This window comes from Polyodon spathula, chromosome 8, assembly GCF_017654505.1.
Source record: "Polyodon spathula isolate WHYD16114869_AA chromosome 8, ASM1765450v1, whole genome shotgun sequence".
Lineage (NCBI taxonomy): Eukaryota > Metazoa > Chordata > Actinopteri > Acipenseriformes > Polyodontidae > Polyodon > Polyodon spathula.
The window spans coordinates 24,675,105-24,702,509 of NC_054541.1; the positions used below are offsets into that span (position 1 = coordinate 24,675,105).

Consider the following 27,405-nt stretch of genomic DNA (forward strand, 5'->3'; position numbering starts at 1 on the left):
AGTCCCTCTGCTGCTTGTGTTACTAAAAAAGAGCACTCTGTGTGCTATGACAAAATATCAACACAATGGAAACTACACAACATCAAATGTTGTATCTCTTAGGATAAAAAAAAACAGAAAACCTACAAGCATCAAAGAGGGAACATGAAAGAGACCAGAACAATTAAGTTATGTACTCTGGAAGAAATATAGGGGTGGGGGAGCCTAGATGTATTTATTATTGCTAATGTTAAATAAGGCATTTAATTTTAGCATGTGTGAGAGTTATTCCTTCAGACGAGAGCTCTGGCAAACAATTTTGACTAACCCTTGTTATGTTCCTTTCCATTGCAGCATGGGGTACTGCATCCTGGTGGTCCATGGCTTTAACAAGCTGTGCACCTTAATGGGTAAATTGGGAACAACTGCCCTGACTGTGTCCATGCTGCTGCTTCTGTTGCTGTTCTCATGGAAGACAGTGCAGCAGAATGAAATCTGGTTTTCCAGAGAATCTCTCTTCAGGTAAATATACAAAGTACATACTGAATAGTACTCTATATTCACTAACTCTTAAACATGTTGTCAAAGATGCTGTCATATTCAAAATATTTGTATTTTTAATAAAAAATAAACTCAAAGTGCATAGTATCTACCAGTATAGGCAGTCTGGTGGTTATCTTTAAGAGTTAAACTTGCTTTTCTATGTCTTCCAACTTTGTATTTTAAAAAACATTGACTCTTATGTTAACTTTCCCTGATTTACCTTAATGAAAGTTTAGCTAGAAATTGATTAGAAACAAATTGGATTTTTTTTCATCGTAGTTTTGTGAGTCATATCTGCAAAACTGTAGACAAAGCTTGCCAATCTTAAAATAACTTTTTTTTAGGCTTCAACTTTCAATTTTTTTTATGCAACCCTCCCCTGTAGTCTTGTTTTAGAAAGGGGAAGAAGAACCATTTGTCACTATATATGTGGGCTGTGAAGTCTTTGATAAAGAGGTGTCCTGATATACAATAGTTAGATTAGTTGGTTAAGGGTAGAACCTCCAGGAATATAAAACTACCATCCATGCAGCTTACAGTTTGGAATCGGGTGCTGTTCTCCATGTCAATAACTTGAAAAACAGAATATGGTATTATACTCAGTCTTTGTTTTAACTGCCATTGTTTATTTGCTCAGAGCACTCAGCCACGTGACAGGAGCACTCTGAATAGTGTCAGGTTTGTCTGTTGCTCTCTGTGATTGGTCTACTGATAATTACAATTGATTCTGACCCTGCCTCTTTGGTCTTGTTAGGTTTAGAACTCCTCTCAGTCTCTTGCTTTTACTCTTGGAAGATCACCCCAGGTTTTCAATATTTACCGAACTCTGATGTATTTTTTCAATCTCTCAAGACCACACCCTCAAGCACTTGGCAATTTCTGATTGAATAAACATAAGCTCCCATTATTGGTCTCCACAGATCTGGAATTCAGACTTTACCCCACAATGCCAAGGTGCACTACAACTATGCCAACTTCCTGAAAGACCAAGGACGAAACCCAGAAGCTGTTTATCACTACCAGACCGCTCTCAAGTAAGTTAGTAGCTCACAGCAAAGTATGTGTCTAAAGTTCAAATGTTAATTATGCTTGAAGTTAAAAGACCATTCTAAGAGCAGCATTTCCCCTGGGATTAGGATAAAAGGAAAGGCTAGACTGTTGGGATGGAAGTATACCTCTGTTAAGTCAAGGGATAGGTTTAGCTCCACAGGAAACTCATATTTGTTTTTAATATTTCAACAACGTTAACATTTTTGACTGTTCCGTTTGCTTGTGCCTGTACAGGGTTCCAGCTCGTTAAAAGATATCAATCATGTCATATTTAAGGGAAAGGAACCCCTTCTCTGCGTACTTCCTGCACTGACCTCAGTGTCACATTCCTCGTGTAGTGTTTGTTTACCCGTGGCCTCCTGGCATTCTAAAAGCCTATTCTCATAATAGCCAATTTTATTCTGGCTTTCTGTCTGCACAGTATGAATGGCTTCCCGATCCATATCCAAGTCCTGCTTTTGAAAGAAAGCTGGCTGGCTTAACTCCAGGGTGACTGTGCACCCTGATGACAAGGCACTATAAAAGTTTCCATAGCTACACCTTTCTAACAGAGTGTCATTGCCAGGATTGACATACTGTATATGAAGAGTGCAATCTTCTGACGGTTTAGCATGTATTAATGCAAATTTCAGATGTTTGCTTAACCTTTGTGCATAGTATGTGTATTTAGTACCATAATTCACAGGCTTCTCAAGTATTTGCAGTGTGAAGTTCTGTACCAAATTTCACGTATTTAAAGATTCAATATTTGTCCAACCTATTCTGTTCACTGGTATTCTACATTCTCTTCAAAAGGGATTTGGACTTCTACACCTCTAATTTAATACATGTTTATGGGATCAAAAGTACTTGAATCTGTATGTGGCAGCAGTGGAACTAATACAGTGGGCTACAGATTATAGGGTTTTAAATATAATTTTTATACCTAAATAATAAACTAGATTGTGAGCAGTGTTGATAAAGACATATCTAAGCATGAATTGCAGAGAGTATCTGTCTATCCAAAAGGACGTAGGTCACATGTAGACCCATTAAATAAATCTTTGAAGATGTGGGTAAGACCATAGTCAACCATTTCATATACAAAGTAAAAAAATAAACTTTTGTAATACATTAAAAGAATACTTGACTAATATGAGCTCAACCCTCAAGCATTATATGATATTTAAGTAAGTGCTTTTGAGGATATCCATGCAGTACTGGGACAGTATCAAATACACAATAAAGACAATATGTTCAGTATAGTGAGAAATTAGTTCTCAAAGTGGAGTTGAATCTCTGTCAACACAAAGGTGATCATATTGGTATTGCAATGATTCAATGCAGTTCCCATATTGCAAGCTCATTATTTATGTTAGACTGCATCCTGAAGCTGAAGTGTAATTCAGAATGTGTATATGACAGTATTACATAGAGAATAAAGTACAAGCTACTGTACATAATCAGATAGTAAAAAGCCACCAAGGAGTTCTGTGACATCACAAAGGACAAGACAGCACAAAAAGAAAAAAAGCAACGCACAGATAAAATTAAACAAATCTTTTCTTTACTAAAAATCACAAACTATGGGGCTCCCATGTGGTGTATCCAGTAAAGACATACTGCATGGAGCGTAGGATGGGCCCTATAGCCTGGACGTCACTCTTTCAGGTCTATTCCACTGCCGACCATGGATGGGAGCTCCCAGGTGGCAGCGCGCAATTGGCCAAGCGCTGCCCAGTGGGGGAGGGCTTAGGTCAGCCAGGGTGTCCTCAGGACACCACGCACCAGGGATCCCTGTAGACTGGCCAAGTGCCTGCGGGCTTCCCTGTAAGCTGTCCAGAGCTGTGTTGTCCTCCTACGCTGTAGCTCCTGGGTGGCTGCATGGTGAATCTGCAGTGTGTAAAGAAGCGGTCGGCTGATTGCACACGCTTCAGAGGACAGCGCGTGTTCGGCTTTGCTTTTCCGAGTCAGCGCAGGTATGGTAGCGATGCACTGAACCTAAATACAATTAAGCATTCCAAATTGGGAGAAAAATGGGGTAAAATTAATTTATAATTAAGCGCTGTCGGTTAGTATTTTGACTTTTTCTTTTGGCTAACATCAGATTCATAAAATTGCACACTGACTTTTGGGTTGTTAAAAGTGTAATTATACCCAAAAATGCTCTGGAGGGTGTAATGTAGAGTTTCATATATATGACCTTTGCTTGGCGCTGCAACAGAGACTACCAGTCTCAGTTCACTGCCATGTATGATATGGGATGGATTTCCTTATAGTGTTATAGTGTATTTTGCTGTTGTGCTACAAAGTTGTGCTTTTCAGACTCTGACATTTTACTTTGAAACTGCGTCGTCAGGTGTAAGTGGTGCAGTAAATAAAAGTAATGTCTAGGCAGTATTTCTCCCAAAAACAGTCAGTGTATTTTAATAATAATAACAAAAGTAATCTGTCCCTTTACCAGCAATGGTATTGGAGGGAATGGGGGTAAAAGCTGGGCTTGCAGACCCAAAAATAATAATTATAATAACAATAGTCCAGTGAACTTGCTCGGTCCCGCTTGCTCTGTTCTGGGTACAGTGGTGCAAGAAAACGTGGTGTTTGTGCAGGTAAGTGCTCTGGGTGATTGCTGGCTCAGTAACGACTGATCCGGGACGCTCAATTCTCCTGTGTAACACAGAAAAACAAATAAGTAAGAGAAAGAGGCTTTCAAGAGTGCTATATGTTACTAATTAATAGGATATAAATAGCATCTTTTAAATATTGAGAACTGAAATATAATTTTGTACAAAATAAAAATAAATATCTTGAATAAACCTACACACGTTTATTCAAGGTGCTTTTTTTTTTTGTAAGATTTGTATTATCACAATGATTCAGATAATTAAGAAGCAGTATAAATTAAGCAAGTGCTTAGCGCTCAATTCACTTTCAGTTTAAGGGCAACTTAAAAACCATGTCCTGTCCCAGAGTGTTCCGGAATTATGGGGCCAGGTGGCAACCTTTTACATACCTCAAGTTTCCATCTAACCCCATTACTGAGGGAGATGATTTACATACAATCAAACCACCTTGGAGTCTAATCTCACTAAATCTAAGAATCGGTGCACATTTGGACAGACTGTGCTTGGATGGAACATGAGGAGCTGTGGACAGGCTACAAGGGTGGTGGTCTGATGAAGGTATTGTAACACAGGCCTTCAGCCAAGGCTCGTTTGTGCCCTGTAAAATACAGACCCAGACACAAGAACTGCAGATTTAAAACTCTTACGTGCCCTTGTATTATTTACAGAAATAAAAACAAAACCGAACTCCCACTGGAGTGCTAAACTAAACTTTTTTTTGGTTTTTTCCATTTCTAACACACTGGATGGCTAAGCTGTTTACCAGCCAAAAAAAATGTTACACAGAGTATACAAATTTAAAGAATATGTTAAAGTTCACACGCAACTTCTGCTTTCACACAGACAGCCCCTACCAAACATTTGTGCTACTAATCACAGCCAGTTGTCCCTCATTAAAATTAGAGCCAGGTGAACCTCTTCCTGACTCACTCACGTGGCATTCTGGGGAATGTAGTCCGGCCGCACTCTCCTGGACTACAACTTTTCTCTTCCACCCCCTACTTTGCCACAGTATTTAATAATAAAGCCAGTGAAAACTGAGTTCTGAAAAGTTGTCACATTCTCCTATCCGTTTAAGGGGTTGATGCAGCTTGATGTCTTGATGCACAAAATGTGTTTGTTGTTGTTTCTTCTGGAACAGCTTGTACAATACAACAATCCCTGTAAAATACATGTGTTTGTAAATGCCAGAACACAATGGGGTGTTTTTTGTAATGGTCATCAATCACGACTTAACACAGCACATGTTAATTTCTGAAGATATAATTGAGTTAAAAAATGTAAAACTCAGTGACATTGCCTAAAATATCCAGGCAGTTCGTAGTTTTAGCAACATTATTAAAATGTTTTGTCAGTAAACAAAAGGCTGAAAGAACAGTTTGTGCCACTGCGTTAACCTTAAGGCAGACAACATGTAGGTATTTGTTTTATGATTCAATTTGATTAAGCTTCCATGGCAACGGGTTCCATTAATTTAGTCAGAGCTCTTTGTGAAGGACACCACAGGAACGATGGCTTTTCTGCTGCAGTTTGTTAGGAAAAAACATCCTACAATCACGTTGCTGTACTAGGTTTTATTTCTTAGCCACAGTGCTTGGTAGACACTGTATTATATCAGTGACAAATTGTTCAGGTCAATTTTAATGATTTAAATCCTTCTGTCATGAGTTGATTAAATGTCCATTTTATTTCTATAAGTCTTTTGAGACATCCAATATTGTAACTGTTCAAAGAAAAGGAAAATGGCCATTGGGATCTCCTGTGGCAAAATGTCTTGCTAAATGTGCTAAAATATTCACATTTCTGTTCTGGATAAAAAGGTAGTGCTTGTGTCAGTTTAAGTACTGTACGGTTTAATATTATTTTATCTTTCTGAAACTGGTATTTGGACGCCAAAATGAAGCACTGTATTTATGAAACATTTGAAGGGCATTAAATGTGTTGAATTGCTGTGCTTACTGGCACACTAATGGCTTATTTTTAAGTATATATATATATATATATATATATATATATATATATATATATATATTTCAAAAAAATGCATTTTCAAGGGAGCATTTTCTTTATAATTACAATAAGTTAATGTATTATTATAATATTATGCAGCAGGTGTGAGCTGCTATGCTTGGGGGTTTGCATTTCATTTTTTTCTTCTTCTAGGAACATATATGTTAGAAAAAGTAAAACATTACCCTCAAAATATATATTGTGATGAGAACAACAAAAGTGGAAATGGCATCACTTTCACTACAGTGTAAATGCAGTAAATGCTAACAGACTGCTAACAGCCCTTTGCTGTTCTTTGCACTGTGTGAGATGATTGTTTAGTTGTAGCAGATTTATGACTGGGACAACTGCTGAAGTAAATAGAATAGATGCAAGGAGTATTATAGAGGATCGGATTTATGGTTTCTTAACCTTGATAATATACATTTGGAAGGTCTTATTGACAGTATTTATCACTGAGAAATAAGATGTATTAATTGCTATTGTGCAGTGTGATAAGGATGGCTGTAGGGGTAACTCCAGGCCAGGAAATGAAACCTCACAACAGCAAGTATTACAGGGCGAGACGCAAATGTACTCAGTTTTCTTTTATTAAATAAAATATTTAAACAAAACACAGAACAAACAAAACAAAACGGGACGTTGGCCAAAAGAGACAAACAAAATAAATGGGCACAGAACAAACAACTATCGTGCTGGTGGTAAAGCAGAACACGTAGCAATTGTTATTGGTTTTTAGTTTCTCTTTAAGCTTTACCTCGCTTTACCTCCCAACCCTTGTTCCGCCTCCAATCACACCGTCTCAAGGGAAAAATACAAATAATAAATGGCGGACAGCTTTTCGTCCATCCTGCATTTTAAATAATAATACAAAACATGCACAGGGGTGTGGAGTACCCGTTATATAGGAGCATTCTTTACCCCTTTGTTGTCTCATAATTGAAGCACACTTACACTGTCTTCACACTTGAGCAAAATGAATCCATTAGTTGAATCCAAAAGTCAAGTCCAGGAGCAGTTAACGCAGCTTTGCTTCTTGGTCTGTTCACACTATAAACTAATCCTAGATTTGATGCAGCTCAGTTTTTTTCCGTGTAGACACACTAAAGCTAAAGTTGACTTGGCAGTGCAGTTCTTTGGTCTGTGCATGTGTAATGCACAAATTGACGAGCATGAAGCATGCACAATCAGAAAAGTGAGTTGCATTATTTTTTTAAAGTGGCTTAGTTTGTTTACACACGCTAATGCAGGGTAAAATGACTCTGGTATTTATTAATGCAGACTTGAAACTCCCCTGGGAGGTGAATGTTAATCCAGTAGTCAGTCACACTGTTAAGATAAACTTGAACAAAACATGTTATGAGTCTTGCTTCAGTGCGCACTCAACGCTCTAAAATGCTAGTGTGAAAAAAGGTATTACAGGACTTAGTATTCTGTTCAAAACTTTAGTCAGAAGGAGGCATAGCAGCTTGAGTCTGCAGGCTTTGCTTGACCATGCGTGTCAAGACTGCTTCGTGATCTTCAGTTAAGGTACATCATTCAGCCAAGGATAGCTCCTCCATAAACAAGTGCGACTCCCCAGCCAGCTGCTCTGTTGAATGATTCAATGATAAATGTTTCTCGGTGAAAAGAGGATGTAGCATTCGTTGACCACAGAGTTGCGATGTAAATGAGTTGTGCAGGCCTGGTCACAAAGACAAACCCAGTTGATGTCAGCCTTTGCTTAGAAATTCAATAACTCTGTGGAATATTAATAGTTTAGTCCCCTGGGTTTTAGTTATGTTTTATTCCAGTTGAGTTATTGTAACATGATCCCTGGAATAGCTCCAATAGCTGAGGGGGTCATGGGTCATGGGGGAGCCATGCCCTGTTCAGATTCTAGTTCCGATCCAGGCTAGTGTGAGCATTCCCCAAAGTGTTATCCCCAAAAGAAAATAAACAAACAACAGTTAATTACAGCAAGTGTACGCGTGCCGTTTCTCCTAGTCAATAACTAGTGCATTATTGAGAATAACACAAACAATTTACCCTTCTTCCAGCTTTATCAGATTGAGCTTCAACTTTGCATCAGATCATTCCAAGAGGTTTTATTCTCATACTTTATGGTTGAAATGGGTTACATGAGCAAAGGTGACTGGCCCATCTTCTCAACACCAAGTCTGTTCTTCTGCATTTCTTGACACTATCTCTTATGTATGATTACATGTAGTAAGTTTTAAATTTGTCCTGTTTGTTATAGACTGTACCCACGCCATGCAAGTGCTCTGAATAACCTGGGAACCCTGACTAGAGACCCAGTGGAAGCAGAGCTGTACTACAGACAGGCTCTGCGCATAAACACACAGCACAACCGGGCACTATTCAACCTCGGGAATCTCCTCAAGTAAGTTTAACAAGTTGTCAATGTTTGATTAATGAAACCGTAGAGCAATCTCTATGAAGTATGGCAAAATAAGCAGTAGACTTATTAATAAAATATAATTATATTAAATATAATTATTTTGGTTGTAAAGAAAGGGACTACACTGTGACACAAAGATTTCTCAGAAACAGTATAAAAGCCTTTTTTTCTTTTGAAATAAAGCAGAATAATACTCCAGTCCAGAACATAGTACATGGCAATAAGTCTTCTGAATTAATTTGAGACACCATTAAAATACATGAAAAAAACACTATAAAAAAGGGTAAAATTTATTAACATAAAACAAAAACAAAACAAAAAAACGAAAATAACTTTCAATTATCAGTTTTAACAAAACAAAACAAAACTGGCAATTGTTATTGGTATAGATACAGTATCACAATTCTTCAATAGCTGATGGGTAGAGTTCTTTTTTATTAAATAAATATCTGCATTATTAAATTAACTTTTAGTTCATTGGATTAAAAAGATAACCCAATCTGTACAGAATATAAATTAGTAGTTATCATGCAGTTGTCTAATATTAATGAATTCCTGTGGGCAAAGCTTTAGAATCTGCCAGGAGGCATATATTTACTCAGAAATGATGATTCCTACACAGCAGGGAAGTACAGCTAGTAGGGATTTAAATGTCACCCTTCAACCCTCTACTGCGTTATCACTACAGGTAGCAGGAACACCAGTCATTCTCATATACTGTTTGTGTTGCATGTTTGTTGTTTAGTTCAAAATCTCATTCTACTATAGCTAAAGACAAACATTCAAAGTTATAAATGTCCAGACAATAACTACAACAATACATTTAAAAAAGAGTAATAATTAAAGTCAGCTGATTAGTTTTGTATGTATGTTCATGCAAGAATATAAATTAAAATACTGTACTGCAATTTAAAGTATTATACAGTGAGTGAGCCATTTATTATACAGCATGTGTCATAATCCTGACTATACGTAATAGTACAGGGTGACAGGACGGCAGAGTAAAGATGACGTCCCTAGACCAGAATGCTGACACGAAGACAGGTACTTGCATGGTTGAAAGCGCTGGTGTGCACATATTTATTGCAACCAAAAATAAATAAAACACTTTTACAAAACATACAGCTCACCGAACAAAATAAAAGGTTTAACAAAACAAAGTCTCAAACACATAAAATAAAATAATACTTATGTAAGGCTGGGCAGTCATCTTCACTGATCCTATTACACTATTGTGCTAGCACGTGTTTGTTTTCCTCTCTTACTTTCATTTTGTTCTCTTTCAGCTCTCACTAGCTCACATTCCTCCTCCTTGAACACCCACACCTGAATAACAAAAGCTGCAGATTTTTATACATGTGACCATCTCCAGTTTAGCAATAAATTAATCAGTCAGTCTGGATATAGCCGCATTCTGCACAGGGTTTTTGGATCTGCATGGTCAACAGTCACTTTGTCAATAATCACTGACTGTCGACTACGCATTCTCACGAGCTGTCTGGCAAAGATGAGCTGCCAACACAGCCTCCGCCAGACCACACTTAAACTATGCAACAATATTTACCCCAGTGAATAATCCCAAATAATACATACAACAATAACAACAAAACACCACCTTCAAATCACATATCTTTACAAACCATTCATTAAATACACCCATAAATTCACCCGTTCTAAAGCCATAACAATACATTTATTTTCTAGCAGGGCCTTACCCTGCCCCTTATTTACATGCAGGGCTCTGTTCTACCCTGCCACATACAGTATGTTTTGTTTTTTTACAAAATTATTAAGCTTGAGCGTGTTGATAACAAAAGTTTGTCTAATACAGTATGTGAAAACCTAACCTAAATTAAAAAATGCCTTACCAAATTCACTTCCCCTGCAAAACAAAATATGTATACTATCCACGAGCACTTTACCATCAATATTATTTACACTCTTAAAAATGTCTATTTATATTTGCTTTCTGGCAAACAAATCAAAGCTTAGCAAGTCAATATTTATAACTGCCTGTAACAGGTCGAGTAGCCCTGTTCACCTATTTTTAGAACGGGATCTCCCCTTCCGGCCCTGTGTTATTTTGTGTTTGTTTATTTATTATTTATATATAAAAATTACGGTGAAAGCCGTGTGGTTTGTTTATTATGATTTATTTATTGCATATTTGTATATATATGACGGCGGAACGCTGTGTGTTTTGTTATTGTTTTGACGGTATAGCTGTGTTTTGTTTTGTTATTGTTTTGTTATTATTATGAAACGTGTTCTGGCAGAGGCGAGGGAGTAACTTGTCCTCTGCCAGGATTGATTAACCGCCTGCAGAAGGTGGTTATACCTGCAGCTTTCTCTCCTCAAGGTGGGTGTGTTCAGAGGAGGAACAAGAGGAGCGAGGAGAGGGAGAGAAATTAAAAAATAAAGGAACCTTGAAGGCTACTGCCCAGCCGGACCTTTAGTGTTTTGTGTTCGTGATTATTTTTGTTTACCTGTTTTATTTTCGCTCTGTGATCAGTGTCTTTGTTTAAATATTTTATTTATTTTTGTTCTTTAATAAACGGTGTACCACGCCTCCCTTTTTGAACTGCAGTACTTGCCTGTCTGTTGTTGTTCCTCATTCTGGCCTGACGTCACCGCGGCGCCATTTCCTGTCACACGTGGTGTCATTGCGGAATCAACCACAGCCTCCGACTCAGGCCAGAGAGAAAGGGTACTGCAGTTTGTTTGTTTTTTTGGGGGGTTTTTTGTATTATTTTGTCTGGAGTGAAGAAGAGGATGGAAGGGTAAAGGAGGAGCTGGAGAAAGCAGCAACAGCAGCTGCAGAGGGACGTCGGCTTGGTCTATATCCTGGAGGAGTGGTGCACTGGTTGTGGGGAGTTTGGGCACACAGTGGCCATCTGCCCCTCCCAATATCCAGGAGAGGTGTTGGCTGCCCAAATTACCCAAAACCATGCACCCTGGAGAACCCAGTAGAGCCGCTGCCCTCAAACAAAAGCAGAGGTGAGGAGAAGGAGGCAGAGAGGAAGGAAGGAGCAGGAGGAGGTGGAACTGGGGTTACAGCCACAGGAGGAGGTTAGCTGGGAAGCCCTCCTCAACAGCATGGGAGTGCAGTATTGCTGCTGCATCTGTGGGGAGTGGGGGCATTTCCCAGCGAACTGCCCCCTCCCACCAGAGGAACGCCTTCTGTGCCCACCCCCACTACAGCCCAAGAGGGAGGAGCCCGAATGTCCTGCACCTGAGTGGGAGGAGCCCAAACATCATGAGCTTGAGTAGGAGGAGCCAAATGTCCTGCATCTGAGTGGGAGGAGCCTGAATGTCCTGCGCCTGAGTGGGAAGAGCCTGAACGTCCTGCGCCTGAGTGGGAGGAGCCCAAACATCATGAGCTTGAGTGGGAGGAGCCGAACGTCCAGCATCTGAGTGGGAGGAGCCTGAATGTCCTGCGCCTGAGTAGGAGGAGCCTGAACGTCCTGCGCCTGAGTGGGAGGAGCCCGAACATCCACAGCCCAAGAGGGGGGAGTCGGTGTGTCCACAGCCCAAGAGGAGGGAGTCAGTGTGTCCACAGCACAAGAGGGGGGAGTCAGTGTGTCCACAGCCCAAGAGGGGGGAGTCGGTGCTTCCACAGCCCAAGAGGGGGGAGTCAGTGCGTCCACAGCCCAAGAGGATGAAGGCCGAACGTCCGCAGCCCAAGTTCCCACCAGCAGAGGGAGAATATCCGTTTGTTCCACCTAGACCTCTGTGGGAGGACTCCATACCACTCCCACCTCCACCAGCAGAGGAAGAATGCCTGCCACTCCCTCCTCCACCAGCAGAGGGAGAATACCTGCTGGTTCCACCTCCACTGCTGTGGGAGGACTGCCTGCCACTCCCTCCTCCACCAGCAGAGGGAGAATACCTGCTGGTGGCACCTCCACCGCCATGGGAGGACTACTTGCCACTCCCACCTCCACCAGCAGAGACAGCATGCCTGCTGGTTCCCCCACTGCAGCCAGAAGGGGAGGCGCCCCTGCCGCCTTCGCAACCTGGAGCAGAGCTTGTCGCCCCTCTGCCGCCTGCCACGTCCACCTGGACAGCAGAAGCAGGACCTTCCTCTCCCTCTCGCCACCCAGAGGGAGGACGTGGCAGGATTCTGCCGGACCTCAGCAGCCCCTGCATAGGTTGCTGAGGGGAGCACGGAGGGAAACGGCCCTGCCTCGCACCGCCCAAGGATGCCTGCCTCACACCACCCAAGGATGCCACAACTGCATCGCCTGGGGCTGCCTGTTGCTCCGCATCGTCTGGGGCTGCCTGGTGCTCCGCATCGCCTGGGGTTGCCTGTGTCTCTCTTATATCCCCTAGGGTTGCCGAGGGTCCCACTTTGCCTGGGTTTGCCGAGGGTCCCGCTTCGCCTGGGTTTGCCGAGGGTCCCGCTTCGCCTGGGTTTGCCGAGGGTCCCGCTTCGCCTGGGTTTGCCGAGGGTCCCGCTTCGCCTGGGTTTGCCGAGGGTTCCGCTTTGCCTGGGGTTGCCGAGGGTCCCGCTTCACCTGGGGTTGCCGAGGGTCCCGCCTCGCCTGGGGTTGCCTATCTCTCCTCTGCTTCTCCTAGAGTCGCTAAGGGCTCTGCTTCACCTGGGGTCGCTGAGGGCTGTGCTTCGCCTAGGGCCACTGCCGGCTCTGCCTCACCTGGGGTCGCTGCCGACTCTGCTTTGCCTGGAGCCGCTGCCTGGCTTGCGCCGCTTGTGGACCGCAGGAAGCACCGAGGCTGGCACCTAAGAAAAGGGGGCTGCCGGCTACAAAGAAGGGGGAGGAGGTTAGGAGACCAGCTCCCACAGCCGCAGTTTTGCGGCAAGAAGTACAGTGGCCGGAGCCCCACAAAGGGGAGCTGCCAGACATGAAGGGGGGGGGGAGGTCAAGAGACCAGTCCCCCCTGCTACAGTTCAGCTGGAGCCCCAGAAGAGGGAGCTACCAGCTAGGAAGACATGGGGGAGGACGGCCTCCCACCATGGCCACCCCCATGGATTATTCCAGACCCCTCTTCCGGCACTTTGAGACTGAGGGAGGAGGTGGCCGTTGAGGCCATGTGTGCATTGCACAAGGGGGGGATATGTAACAGGGTGAGCAGCCCTGTTCAGTTGTTTTTAGAGCAGGGTCTCCCCCTCCGCCCCTGTGTTATTTTGTGTTTGTTTATTTATTATTTTTATATATAAATGACGTCGAAAGCCGTGTGGTTTGTTTATTATGATTTATTTATTGTATATTTGTATATATATGACGACGGAACGCCGAGTGTTTTGTTATTGTTTTGACGGCGTTTTGTTTTGTTATATGCAATGTGCTGAAATAGATGGTGGCACATAAAACAGACATTGAAGAACATTGCCAAGAAGAACATTGTCAGAAAATGCCAGTAGTGGGGCAGGATGTATGTTTTCTGATGCTCAACCTAACCCTAACCCAAATCATCAAAAAAAATAACCAAGCATCTAGTGTCTATTTAGTGTCTTACATTGTCATTTCTAATAAATTGGATGGCTGGTTTATGAACTGAACAGTATATGCATAAATATCTCATAAATAGATTCTGTAATTTGTTGTGTAATCACACATAATTGAATCACTCTCAATTGACTGCTTCATCTGTTTGATATAAGTCTTCCTGTATTGATTGTGTTAAATTGATGTAAACTCTCACAATTGGGATTGAATCAATACCCCTCCCTGCTTGTGCAGTCAATACATTTTTATGGTTACAGATCCCAGGGAAAGAAGACGGAGGCTGAGCAGCTGCTGAGAGATTCCATTCAGTTTGGCCCCCAGTTTGCAGATGCCTATTCTAGTCTTGCATCACTGTTCGCTGAGCAGGTAGGCAGCCACATTCCGTTTCCAGAAGTGGAGCAGTAAGACCATGCAGCAATATATCCACTTGAATTAAACTGAGGGGAACGGGTAACATAACACAGTGAATTTAAAAGTCTAGTAAATGCATTTAGGATAATCCACACACAGTCTTCCTGTATTGTATTCATTAACTAAGATTACATCCTGCCCCCCAGTTTCTCTTTCTCTACCTCTTTGAAGATTGCAAGCTAATTCTCACAATAGAAACATGACATGTAAACAGAAGTTAGGTAGAGAGATAAACTGACTAAATTGAATTATGCTTCATCCTGTTATCAATTAAATTGTTTGGCATTTAGTATTACCTCAAGAGTATTAATTAACATGGTAAACCAGGGTAAATTATGGTTAATACATGGTATTACCATGGAAAAAAGCATGGTAAAAGTGCAAAAATACCATGCAAAAATACCATGGTAAACTTGTGCAAGGATCGACTGGAGAAATTGCTGCAGCTGCACTCATGAGGGCCTCTGCTAAACAAAAATACAATCCACTCAATGCTGTACATAAATCATTGCGTGACATTGTTTGTGACACTGAAATGCACTAATTATTTGTTATCACCCCTGAAAGATAAAATCTCTTGCTAATCATTGCAAATGGTTTTTCTCTGGGTCTTTAAATGGAATATTTTACCGAATTACATCAAATTCACAAGCAGTTTGAACAGTTTAAATTGCTCCTGCTGCTATTGTATTGCAACAGCACCAGTGCCAGTGCAAATACATAGGTTTCCATGTGGCACATTACCATTATTATAGCGGTCCTATAGTTTTAACTGATTCCAACATGCAAGTAGTATAATTGATTTACTTTTGCTGTCTGTCTTCTTGGACAACTTTGAATCTGGGGTGTAACACCTGAAGGGAATATTCCATTGCAGTTGCAGTAAGGGTATAGACAGCAAGGTCCAGCAAATTTATTGTGTGAAACAGTCTGGCAGTTTGAGATGATGATTTTAAAGACATCCCTTGCTATCACGTATTTGTGACCAAGGGAGATAAGCAACACTACAGAGCCTTTTACATTAAAACAGCTACTCTTGTAGACACTGATACATTACCTACATCCCTGTTTCCTTTTTTTCTGCGATATAATTTTCTTGTGGCAAGTACAGTTGCTGGGTTAAGTTCGTCATTTGCCACAAAGAAATTATTGGCAAAGCAACAAAAAGAAATTCAGATGGATGCATCACATTGATATCAGGACCTACTACATGTACTGTCTAAATTTATATAGAGGAAAGAAGAGAGAAATGAACACCAAGACCATTCAAGGCTTATTCTTTTTATGTAACTAGTACAATCAGTGCTTAATTTGTACAGAGAGGTGCCAGAGTGCAAGCAGTGGCAATTATGAACTGGAACTGCACATTCAAAATCATAACAAGTGTATTTGAAAGAGTAATGTACTAGTGATACAAGTTCACAATCACATATTTCACATCATATACAAAGTAGTAGCATGCAAAGAAAAAGTTATTAAAAGCAACCGCAGGACAACAAAAGAGGAGAGGAAAATATGACAGTAATTTCAGACTTTGCATTTATTTTTTAACGTCTAGATGTATTTTCCAGCTACACACTCGTACTCTGCCAGGGTTTGCTCTCTCATCTTTGCATCTAATGTTATTACAGCATACCGAACAAATAGCCTCAGAGTAACACTCTGCCTCCACTTCCACATCACTCAGCTGCCTTGTTGCTTGACATAAGAGGTACTGGGGCTGTGTCCCTGCAAGTCCCAGCACAAATTAAGCACCGTTCGACTTGAATGAATGCATGGCAGAAAAAAAAATTACTCTTTCAAAAGTTATTCAACACTAGATTCATTTTTGTAATTTGTTTTCTGCACTTTCATGTAATTTTTGCATACCAAACAGAATTCATGACTTTAGATAGATATTTTTAATAATTTATGGGGATAACCTGTGTACTTTCTGGAAATAAGAGTTCTGCAAATATATATATATTATATATTAGATATTATATTACATTACATCAAAGAGTGCATTGCAGGTGCTCCACATTTATGTGTGTAACTTTTCAAATGCTTATAGCAGCATACACAACAATACAAATATATCTACGGTCATGTGTGGATAGCTGCTGCTACTAGTAAAACATGAACTGTTATTGTTTACCCTGAGGTGATTAAGCTCTACAGTTTCTCTGCTGAGTTTATTTTACAGGATAATACAATCAGGAGCCGCGCAATCTCTGAGAGCTAGCCACCAGCTGTTGGGGAGCTTTCGTGGAACAGAGATGTATTTAGTTCAGAGCAGAGAACATTGGGGAATGTGGAGCTGGTATTAACACAGTGATGGTAGCTTTAACTGTTCCTTTTTTTCTTTTCATTGTTTTTTTTTCAGAAACAATTTGAAGAAGCAAATAAAATATACCTGCATGGAATTGAAAACTGTCCAGACAGTTCTGATCTGCATAATAACTATGGAGTTTTTTTGGTGGACACAGGTAGGTAAGATTGTGCATTGCTGCTTAATAGTCTGAAGTAACAAAGTGAAAATCAGGAAATTCATTTGGCAGCATTGGCATCTCTTTGTTGTGCACTGTGTGTAGTACTTTTTATAAGACATCACATTCAAAACATCAGAATTGGCAAAGTGTACCTATTATTTCAAATCAGCGCAACAGACCTCTTGGCTGTGTTTTATGTAAATAATGGTTCATATAACACACTTTCTTGTAATAACGCAATCATGCATTTAACATTTGTTTCTTCCAGGAGATGGGGATAGAGCAGCCACGCATTACCAGCAAGCCATTAGACTCAAACCCACACATTATGTAGCTATGGTGAACCTAGGAAGACTGCTTCGATCCTCCAATCAGAACAAAGAGGCTGAAGCCTGGTACAAAAAGTGCGTACACTTTACAGTACACATTTTTCATCTTCGCATTTGAGCTCAGCTCTGTTCAATGATTGTCTGTGTTAAGTTACACCAACTCTATTGTCCAATAAAAATGAACTGTTTCACTATCACATCATTTTAACCTTTGGCCATTTTTTTTACACAGTAGAGTACTGTGTACACTTACTACTTCTTTATAAACAAATTGTTCAAAGAGTTGCAAGTCCCTTTACATTATGCATCAAGGACAGAATGGTTGAATTTGCAACTTCAAACCAAAATGTTGTCAATAATGAATTCTGTTAACATCTCTTATTAATACAATGATGTGTCATTTCTCTCAGTTAAACGGGGGCCTCCTCTTTTGCTTTTCAGGGCTTTGCAGATCACTCGTAAGGTTGAAATATTGACCCCCCTTGGGGCACTCTACTATAACACTGGGAGATATGAAGAGGCGCTGCAGGTCTATAGAGAGGCTGCTGCACTTCAGCCAGACAACAGTGAGATCTGGCTGGCATTGGTGAGTCCAATTAAGGATTACCTGACAGATGAAATATGGACTGTGAGCTCCGGATCCATTACTGAGCGCAGCAATTTGGATTTGGACTGTATATTTTGTTCTGTTATTTTCATTGCAAAGGTGTGATGCACAGTTAAGAGGCCTGTTCGATTACCCTTTAAGAGCTAAATTTACTTAGTGCTTTAATTTATAGTTTACTGTACTTTGTAAGTGGAAAAAATAAATAAAAACAATATTCACTGTTCTCAACAGGAAGCGCAACAGAGTGTTTAATCCCAATCAGTTTATAATTCAATCTTATTGAAACAAACGAGAACAATCCTAGATTGTCTCTTTCAGTCTATAGCAAAATTAACAAATCCACATTTAGAGTATGTTCTGTCAAATGCTCATCAATGCTGTTATGAATCACTTGAACAAGAAAGTCACTAACATTAGAAATCAAATACCTAACTGCGTACTAAATTTAGTTGTGTCATCTAACAATAATAATGATACTCTTACCATTAGTCATACAGCATCCAAACACACTTTACAAACTTTAGAGCATTTTTCCTTGCTTTGTGAACTGGATCTGGTTACTATAGTTAAAAAAGGTGAAACCCACAACATGTGCATTAGACTGTACTCCCACTTCACTTTTTAAAGACTCCCCAAAATAAATACTGCAGTTTTTAATACTGTTAACAGTTCTCTTTTATCAGGCACTGTTCTTGTCATTAAAACCTCTGATCATGAAACCTGTGTTAGATCCCAATGTTCTTAACTATAGGCCTGTTTCCAATCTCCCATCTCTGTTTCAGAAAGAGTAGTGGCTGAGCAACTCAGCAGATTTCTGGGAGTTCTTAACATATATAAGAAATTTCAGTCTGGGTTCAGGCCTTCTGATAGCACTGAGACAGCACGCACTTGTATTGTAAATGTGTTGTTATCCTCTGACATTAACTCACTTTTGGTTCTTACTAGATTTAAGTGCTGCGTTCAACAATATTGATCTTTCTGTTTTAATTGCCTGCCTTAAAAATATGGTGGGATTGTCAGATAGTGTCCTGTCTTCTTAAAATTGAGGAGGACTTGTTTCATTTTTGTCAAAGGTTACATATAGGGCCCCACAGGACTTGATTATTGGCCCAATTCTGTTTTCTTTGTATATGCTACCTTTGGGAAACATATTCTTAGACATGCAGTTAATTTTCATTGTTACTCTGATGATACCCAATTAGATCTATCTGTCAAACAGGGTTATACCTATGCTGCAAACATTTTGAATACCTGTCTTGCTGACATCAAAAAATAGATATTTAAAACCATTTTAATGTTAAACTGAGATAAAACAGAGGTGATGATTCTGGGATCTCAGAAACAACAAAATAATATACATTTGTCTGATTTCATCCTTGAAAGCTTCTTTCCTGAATGTGGAGTGGAAATGAGAAACTTAGGAGTTATCTCTGACCCAGACCTTTCTTTTGAACCACACATTAGAAATGTTACCAAAATCGCTCTTTCAACCAAGAAATATTGGCAAATTGAAAAGTATTCTTTCCCAACCAGATGCTGATAAACTGATGCATGCTTTTTGTATCTTCAAGGATTGATTACTGTAATGCTCTATTCTCTGGTACTCATAGTCTTGTTATTTCTCATGTGCAACTTGTACAAAATGCTGCTGCTAAAGTTTTGACAGGGACTAAGAGATAAGAACACATTACCCCTGTGCTAGCATCATTGCACTGGCTTCATGTCCGGTTTAGGATAGATTTTAAAGTGATGTAAACCTCTTACTTAAATGATATTTTAACCCCATATGTTCCTAGATGCTCGCACCAATCAAAGGATGCTGGGTTACTTACTATTCAAAAAATTCAGAAATAAGACACAGGTGGTTCAGTTATAAATTATGGAATGACCTGCCTAGCCCTAGCTCCCACCCTGGGTGTTTTACTGTTTTACTGGTTTGTTTTTATTCTGTTGTTCATTTTTACTGCCTATTGTTACTTTTTGTAATATTTATGTATGTTTGTATCCTTGTAAAGCGCTTTGCGGATATCTATCGTGAAAAACACTCTATAAAAATAAAGATTGATTGATTTAATATACATGTGTTTTCTAGGCCCAGGTCTTGGCTATGGCTGGTCGAACAAAAGAAGCAGAGAAGATGACTCTTGAGATCATATCCAAGAACTTGGCCTGTATAGATTGTTATCGGCTCTTATCTGCAATTCACAACAAGTGGGGAAGTCATAATGAGGTACATAAAGAAATCTTTAGAGAGGCTGTACAATGCATCTTTTGTTATTGTGTTTCTATGAAAGACCCTTACTGCTTACTGCTTGTTTTCTGCATTTGTCAGGGTCCATTATGAAGTCAACTGTTAAATTAGATTAAGACTATAAACAATGTTGGGACTCTCTTTGGTTGTTGCAGTATGGTTAATCAAAACCAAACTAAACAGTAGGTTGCCACAGCCCAAAATAAAGAGAAACTGTTATGTGGATTTAAATAGGTAAATAATGCTAGTAATGTTCTGGTAAGTTTGTGCCCTGTGGTGTTATAAAAGTGCCCAATACAAGACTGACCAGCATTTTTGTGTCACATTTGAGATTTTGAATTACACTGTCGTAGTGCATAACTCTGAGCAAATACTATCTTTACATAATTGTTATATTCAGTTTATTACATTGATAATTCCCATGGATTACAGGCTTGTTTGGTTTGCCTGTGTCACATTGATGTGTAATAACCCCTGTTAATTCCTATTAATAGTGTTTGTTTTATTTTTGTTACTGAGGATTACAAGCCAGTTTTCAGACCCATTGATGAATATTATTTGTTTTTGTAGGCTCTTGATGCTCTGGAAAAAGCCATCCAGGTCAATCACAAGGACCCCAGGGTCAAGGCTGAGCTGTTCTTTTCAAAAGGAAACCAACTGAGAGAAATGAATCTTCTTGACCTTGCTTTTGAGGTATCTATTTTTTGTTGTCTACTTTATAAAACATTCACTATTGGATAAGTGCACTGATAAACTGGTTCATTAAAAATAGGTCTATAGATACAAATGCCATTTAAATTGCGTTGATTTGTTTTTAGCACTCACTAAAAAGGGAAAGTGATCTGTCTATACTATTTGTAAAGGGGCTGGGCTGAATCAAACAAACCAGGTCTGCACCTTTTTAATACACATGTCACGACTAGGAAGATGAAATGCTACATAACTGCCTGCAAGGAATAAGGCGTAGCTGGGTTGACTATTTTTTAATCCCGCTGATAATGGGTCATTTAAAATCCCTATCCGGATACAAGAAGTCAACAAGGAAGTACTCTGTTTAGAATTGCAACTTCCGCCTATTTCCTATCCACAGGCAGCGTCATTGTTGTGGCACATAGGCTGTGGGCATATTATTTTTAGCGTTACAAAATTAGAACAAAAAAATAAGTTGTTTTTCAGGATTTTTACAAATTTTATTGTGTTTAGATAACGTTTTAATTTATTTTCAGTTGGATGTAATTACCTGGATACCCACACTCAAGAAATTGATCATTGGGTTACTACTCATTATTGCAAATATGGAAATACGAAGATGTGCTTTTAATGTCTTGGTTCCCCTCTAGATGTTCATATTTTACATTAGTTACAATAATCTGTTCCATATCCACTCTAACCATTTATCGGCCATGATCAACCTCTCCAGCAACATTAGTTCATTATTGATCAGAGTAGTTCAGATAGTGTAGATCCTACCAAGGTTTTCGTACACTGCGTTGATTGTGCTCCGTGCGCCGCCATTGCTGGTAGTGTCACGTGAGCTGTTCAGTGTGTTGATATGTAAATAAATCCTGTTCACCTGCGGGGCATATCAACTTCAACCTCCGTCTCGATCTCCTGCCTGTCACTCAGCAGTGAATGCACGCACCCACGTGGCAGAAGGCTACTCTGTCATAAGCATTAGTAACCTGTATCTTTCTAAACAAGGGATTTAGGGTAGCTCCTTAATAAAAGCCAAATCTCACTACAATAACTTTGTGAATATAGTAATTGTTACAGCTGTGTATAAATGGTATATAAAACAGGATTCATTTATCCGACTTTTTACTTATCCGCCCTTACTGTTGTCCCACCGCAGTCAGATATGCGACAAATTACTGTATTAAAATAATTCCTGTTTAAAATTGATTACCTCATGTCCATCTGTCCCATGGATTGACACAGATAGGAAGCTATTTACCTCAATCTATAAGAATAGATACGAGTCATAGCATTCTGGCAACATGTGTCATCAGCATTGTCTTTTATTTATATTTTTAAAATACCAGAGCTATAAGCAAGCAGTGGCATTAAACCCAGATCAGTCACAAGCCTGGATGAACATGGGAGGAATCCAGCACATCAAGGTACCGTGTTTTTAAAAGTTTAATGTATAGAAATACATGGTGCTGAACCACGTGGGAATGCAGAAATAGTAAAATAAAATAGTACAATTTTTCAAAAGATGTTTGGACCAGAAATAGTAATAGAATGCAAGAAAAGAGCTTTGGTCTCTTCTGCATTGTTGACGAGTGACATTTTAAATTAGTATCAGCGCCACTTATACTGTATATTGTAGTGCCTTTCACATACTTAAGCCTTTTACAAGTGGTGAGCACTGACATACAGTTGCAACTTTTATAATGGTGACTTTCTTCCTAACATATTTTGTGTATTTCCAAAATGGGCTGTGCCTTGTCTTTGCAGGGTGACTACATATCAGCTCGGGTATATTACTCAAAAGCCTTACAGCTGTCTCCGGGCAGCAAGCTTCTGAAAGAGAACTTGGCCAAGCTGGACCGCTTAGAAAAGCAACTTCAGGGAGAGAAAGAAGATTTTCAGCTTAAGACCTGAATAAGCAAATATATTGCCAGAAGAAGAAACCAGGATGACCAGAACTGGATTAGGAGACCTAATCAGGTACTTTGGGTGTACTGCCAAATCAGGACAAAGAAATTATGGAGAGGATTTGTTCCTTTTCTGGTATCTGAATATCAAGGAGAAAAGAACACCTACACATGTGCTGAAAGTTTGGGGTAGCCTGTGAGCATGGAAACAATGTTTTCTCAGATAACATCACTATATTAAATGAATACTTTAAAGTTTTGAGAAGCTTATTTTAATGTGTTTACTCCACATTGTTAAAGTTCTTATTTTTTTACTTGGTGTACAATGGACTTCTATGGAGAGCTTGGGAAGTCATAAATTACCTTCAGTAAAAGCCTGGAGTTAATTGATTTAACGATTTTCCCAGAAAAACAATAATGATCAAGTCAATGGTATAAAACCCAGAGCAGAAGCAAACATGTGACATTACATATTCTGCTACAACAATTAGAAAAGGTGGGAGCTGCAGTATTTTTTATTGAATGTGGTTTTGTAAATTTTGACCAAAGGCAGTTGGTACCAGCAAATAACTATTTTTTCCATTGATTTTTTAATCACCCTTCCATTTTCAATACATTTTCTTTAGCTTGACCTATCTGGGCATTGCATACCCAGTATTCTCAATATGCTTTCTTTTATTTCTTTTTTTTTAATAATATTTAAATAATATAATATTTCCAATCCTGAAATTTTACTTACTGTACATTTAAAGACAAAAATACACTGTAACAGTCAACTTCTTTTAATGGCACCGAGTCATTTAGATTAATTGAATAACCCCACTGCTTGAATCATGTGATTACTCTGAAGCCATACTGATATAAATCCTACGCATAATTTGGCATGACAAACACTTATTGTGAATTGACCCACTGAGAATCAGAAGAAGCCAAAAAGAATCACAAGAGAGTACAAAAATTAGGACAGGGTTGTAAAAATTAAGCCCAGGTGACCCTAAATAAAAGACAAAATGCATACTAAAATGTATGATGAATGTAGAGAAGTTTTAGTGTTCTTTTCTGGGAATAAAAAAATGTATTAATATGGAAGTATTTTATTATTTATTTCTGAAACTTCTTTTTTTTTAAATTTGCATTTAGAGCTGCATATCAGCTCAAAGTGAGGTGAAAAACAAGTAAAAAATGTAAAATATGTTCTGTTATTTATTGTAACTTATTATAAAAAAAAGTGTATAATTAATTTTCATTATCATTATTACTGTTGCATTTTTTATTCTGAATGTGTTAAACCAGGTTGTGATTTTATTTTAAACCACAGTATTACTAAGATAATATTGTAAAAATGCTAAGTACAGTATGCACTCTCTCGCTAATCCAACCTCGGCAGTCCGAACTGACCATAAATAACATGAACCCTGCAATCATAATGAAATGCATGCTGATCACAAGTAAATTGTTGATGAAATATAAGTTGGGGAAAAAAGCAAAACAAAACATAAAACAAAGATATTTTTAGTATTACACAGATTCTGAAAAACAAGCAACTAACCTGAACACGATGTGGTCCCAGCTGGTTTTGATTAGTGAGAACCTACTGTATCTGATAATGAGATGTGCTCTTGCTCTCAGACGGCTTCATGCCAAGCATTAGGGGAAATTGGCACACACTTCAAAATAGGGCCTTGTTGCCGGTATATCATGTAATCACAGCTGCCTTTCATATACCTAAACTGCATGTGCTTGCTACCTCCAATCATATTGAGAGTGATTCCCTAAACATACTTGTCTGTGACATGAAGGATGCAAGATGAACGTTAGGTTACTTACCATAACCCTGGTTCCATGAAAGAGAAGACGACCACCAAAACATTCTTATGGGATCTGCCTTCCTATTGGTAGGTAGTCACTGAGCTCTGTATATCAGAGCTGCCGATAGGCCCCTTCCTGGGGAGACGTCCATAGTCCCGTCTACCGAGGGATTAAACAGTCAGTCCACGGAAGCCATGTTCTCTTTTTACATCCAGTAAACCAGTTGTCCGGCTGGATGGACTGGAGAATGTGACGTTGGGTCAGCATTTGCAACCTCCTCTCATTCAAAAACTGGTTGAGGAGTCTCAGGTCTTGGATGGAACGAAATCCGCCGTCCTTCTTGGGTACTAGAAAGTATATTGAGTAGAACCCCTCTCTGTGGGAGTTGGGATCTACAAGACAAATGGCTTGCTTGCACAGCAAGGCAGCCACTTCCTTCTGGAGTACCAAGACCTGAAGAGCAGTGGGGGGCAGCTAAAGCAGCAGTGCCTACCCTGACCGCATGTAGTAACACACCTGGTCAGCGCATAGCATATACCAGGGAGGCACACAGACTAAAGCCTCAGTGGGCGAATTGAAAAACAACAGGAGGAAACACACTTTTTTTGTGTGTGTGTGTGTGTGGGGGGGGTGGGCATGAGGTTTCCTGGCGAGGTCTACTCTACACCGAAAAAAGCTCTTTTCAAATACTCTCAGTTTGTACACAGAGGTCTTACCTTACTGTCTTGAGAAGCAGAAATAGAACACGGCTTCCGTGGACTGACTGTTTAATCCCTCGATAGACGGGACCGAGGATGTCACCCCAGGAAGGGACCTATTGGCAGGTCTGATATAAAGAGCTCAGTGAATACCTGCCAATAGGAAGGCATCTCATAAGCATGTTTTGGTGGTTGTCTTATAATTGAAAGGGAACCAAGGTATCTGACAGCAAATACGTAGGAAAATATAAGTAAAAATGTGCTTGAAAGTTTCCATTTTTCACCTGTGTTCCTAATTGATTTCTAATCCTATCCTGTTATTTAAACTCTTGACAGAATTCTAAAGAAATTGTCAGTGAGGTGACACATAAGTGTAGTCACCACTCATAAGTTTAAATGGGGACATGACAACATTATGATTTTATTTTGAATGTTGCATCCTCATTACTAAAGTTCAATTATTTTAGTAGACAGACATAGAATTACCACAGTTCTAGCATCCTTCATCATTACTCACCCCTGGTACTCCTTCATGTACTAATGCTGCCTGCCGCATTTATTATGTTATTTCATGGCCTACTCCTTACAACAAACTAAATGAAGACATTTTTGTTTTGTTTTTCGGATTTTCTATACTATATGTTCATGTGGCATTTCACTGTAAAAAGTTTGTGTAGTATCAATTGATATTACTGTATTATGCAATGTAATAAAACCTTTTTTTGATACCTGTTTCCTTATTATTGGAGCACACCAGCAGCCTGAATGTCAACAAATATTCAATATTTCCATACCTGCAGCTGAATACAACCTAATTGGCATTTTTCCTTTGTTGTACCTTGTCAGAGCCAACCTTTGCAGACCTGTCAACTCTCCCGTTTTTCTGGACACTTCTCCCAGACAACTCCCAGGACAGATTTTTCCCCCTTATTTTGCTCAAAACTTTGCTGTTAAACCCCTTTAGGTCAGCAAACCTTTACTTGCAAAAGTCAATTCTGCAAAAGTCAATTTCACGCTAACATGGTTACTGCAACCCCTATCTGTATCAAGAGGGGGTGTGTACATAGTGAAGCGTTTCTATTACAATTTCAGCATCAGCATTGCTTTAGAAATTCAGATTGATTGGTAATATGTGTTTATATACAGGAATAGGTTTTTCATTTAAACTAGAAGATAGTTGACAATGAAATGTTACTGACAGTGGAATAATCGTTCCGCCACATATATGCAATGTAATGAATAACGCTGCAATACCACGCTGTTGTTTATTTTGGCTTTCTTCCTTTCTTAAATTTTTTAATTATTAAAAAAAAAAACATTTTATGATGGACTTACTGAATTTAGAGGGGTTTTTTTTAGATGTTATAAAGTAGGTGTCACTGCTCGTCCTTTGATGACAAGGTCAATACAGTGCCAAACTCAGCCTTTTTAGGTTTGTTGTATGATGAAAGTAGCAATGCTAACTGTATGCTTTGCTATCATGAAAAAATTGACTACAGTGGACTGTTACAAAGTTTACAAAGTATTGAATACTGCCAAATCAGCAACCTACAACTACAATACAATAAGAACCGCAGGGGCCAAGAGAGGATTGGATTGAGAAGCATGTCATGGTTGTTTTTCTGTTTGATATTTTTCCTTTTTAAAAGCCATTATAAGAAGCACCATATCACAGTCTATCATTCTACCAAGCAATAAAGTGGAATAATATGCCTTTGTCTTATTTAGGTATTCACTTCAATTCAGGCCACTAAGATTTCAGTTTACAAAAGCTCCCTTATTTTGAAAACCCAGTGTTGACAGATATGCCTTTGTGATTCTCTTTTTTAAAAGATGCTGTATGGCGCTCTATGGTCAGTTGAATTTCCTGTGAATTTGTGTAAATGAAACACATAATTACAGTACATCTGTACATAAGTGCAAATATGTAACCCAGAGGAACAAATCTGACAGCATACCTGCACTGTACATGGCTTTCTATTCCATCAGCTGATAAGTGTTTGTGAAATGAATCCAGTCATTAAATGTTTTAATAATAAGCAGCCTTTCTTTCATGGACTCTACACTCTGAATCTATTGATGTATGCAGAATATGGAGTTATTTACTAAATACACAGCGGTTAATGTACCAGAAACACATATATCAATACATGCTGCAGGTTGTAGCCACCTCCC

The 27,405-nt window shown here is 39.3% G+C and overlaps 1 protein-coding gene across 1 annotated transcript in view; it reads left to right on the forward strand.

Annotated features, from left to right (window-relative positions):
* LOC121319641 (protein O-mannosyl-transferase TMTC1-like) overlaps positions 1-26,105 on the forward strand; it is a 94,943-nt gene extending 68,838 nt beyond the window's left edge. The window contains exons 9-19 of the mRNA XM_041257271.1: positions 334-501; positions 1,443-1,556; positions 8,425-8,568; positions 14,312-14,420; positions 16,831-16,933; positions 17,205-17,340; positions 17,707-17,851; positions 19,965-20,102; positions 20,694-20,816; positions 22,166-22,243; positions 22,584-26,105. Coding sequence (XP_041113205.1) covers positions 334-501; positions 1,443-1,556; positions 8,425-8,568; positions 14,312-14,420; positions 16,831-16,933; positions 17,205-17,340; positions 17,707-17,851; positions 19,965-20,102; positions 20,694-20,816; positions 22,166-22,243; positions 22,584-22,730 — 1,405 coding nt within the window. The 3' untranslated portion in view covers positions 22,731-26,105. The remainder of the gene's footprint in view (positions 1-333; positions 502-1,442; positions 1,557-8,424; positions 8,569-14,311; positions 14,421-16,830; positions 16,934-17,204; positions 17,341-17,706; positions 17,852-19,964; positions 20,103-20,693; positions 20,817-22,165; positions 22,244-22,583) is intronic.
* Positions 26,106-27,405: the final 1,300 nt, after the last annotated feature.